The 373-nt window shown below is 60.6% G+C and overlaps 1 protein-coding gene across 1 annotated transcript in view; it reads right to left on the minus strand.

Annotated features, from left to right (window-relative positions):
• The window catches only part of ASXL3 (additional sex combs like transcriptional regulator 3), a 94,336-nt gene that overhangs the window by 234 nt on the left and 93,729 nt on the right, over window positions 1-373 (minus strand). Inside the window, 1 exon segment of the mRNA XM_014542002.1 lies at window positions 3-370. Coding sequence (XP_014397488.1) covers window positions 3-370 — 368 coding nt within the window.

The following is a 373-nucleotide window of genomic DNA, read 5'->3' on the forward strand; positions in this document are numbered from 1 at the left end:
TTCTCGATGGCAGAGGCCGCCCGTTTGAAGCTCGTGCTGCCCAAGTGTATGGCTGGGTAGTTTCCGCAGAGCGGCGGAGGTGGCGGCGGCGGCGCCGGCATCTTCTGCGCAGCTAATGGGGGGAAAGGCTTTTGTGGCTCAGAAAGCAAATAGGGAGAGAAGTCTGCGTTTTTCAGCGCAAACGCTTTCAGCTGTTCTTTCATCTCGTTCTGGTCGTAGGGAACCTGCTTCAGGCCCAGTTCACAGCTGCTGCCTAGGCCTTCCTCGAAGGAGACCGGCTCGGATTTGATATTGCTACAGAGGCCCGTGGCCGGCGGCCAGCCCAGGCGCTTGGTGGTCTCCACGGCCACGGGAGGCTGTTTCTGCTCGGCTG

This window comes from Myotis brandtii, unplaced genomic scaffold, assembly GCF_000412655.1.
Source record: "Myotis brandtii unplaced genomic scaffold, ASM41265v1 scaffold289, whole genome shotgun sequence".
NCBI classification, from domain to species: domain Eukaryota; kingdom Metazoa; phylum Chordata; class Mammalia; order Chiroptera; family Vespertilionidae; genus Myotis; species Myotis brandtii.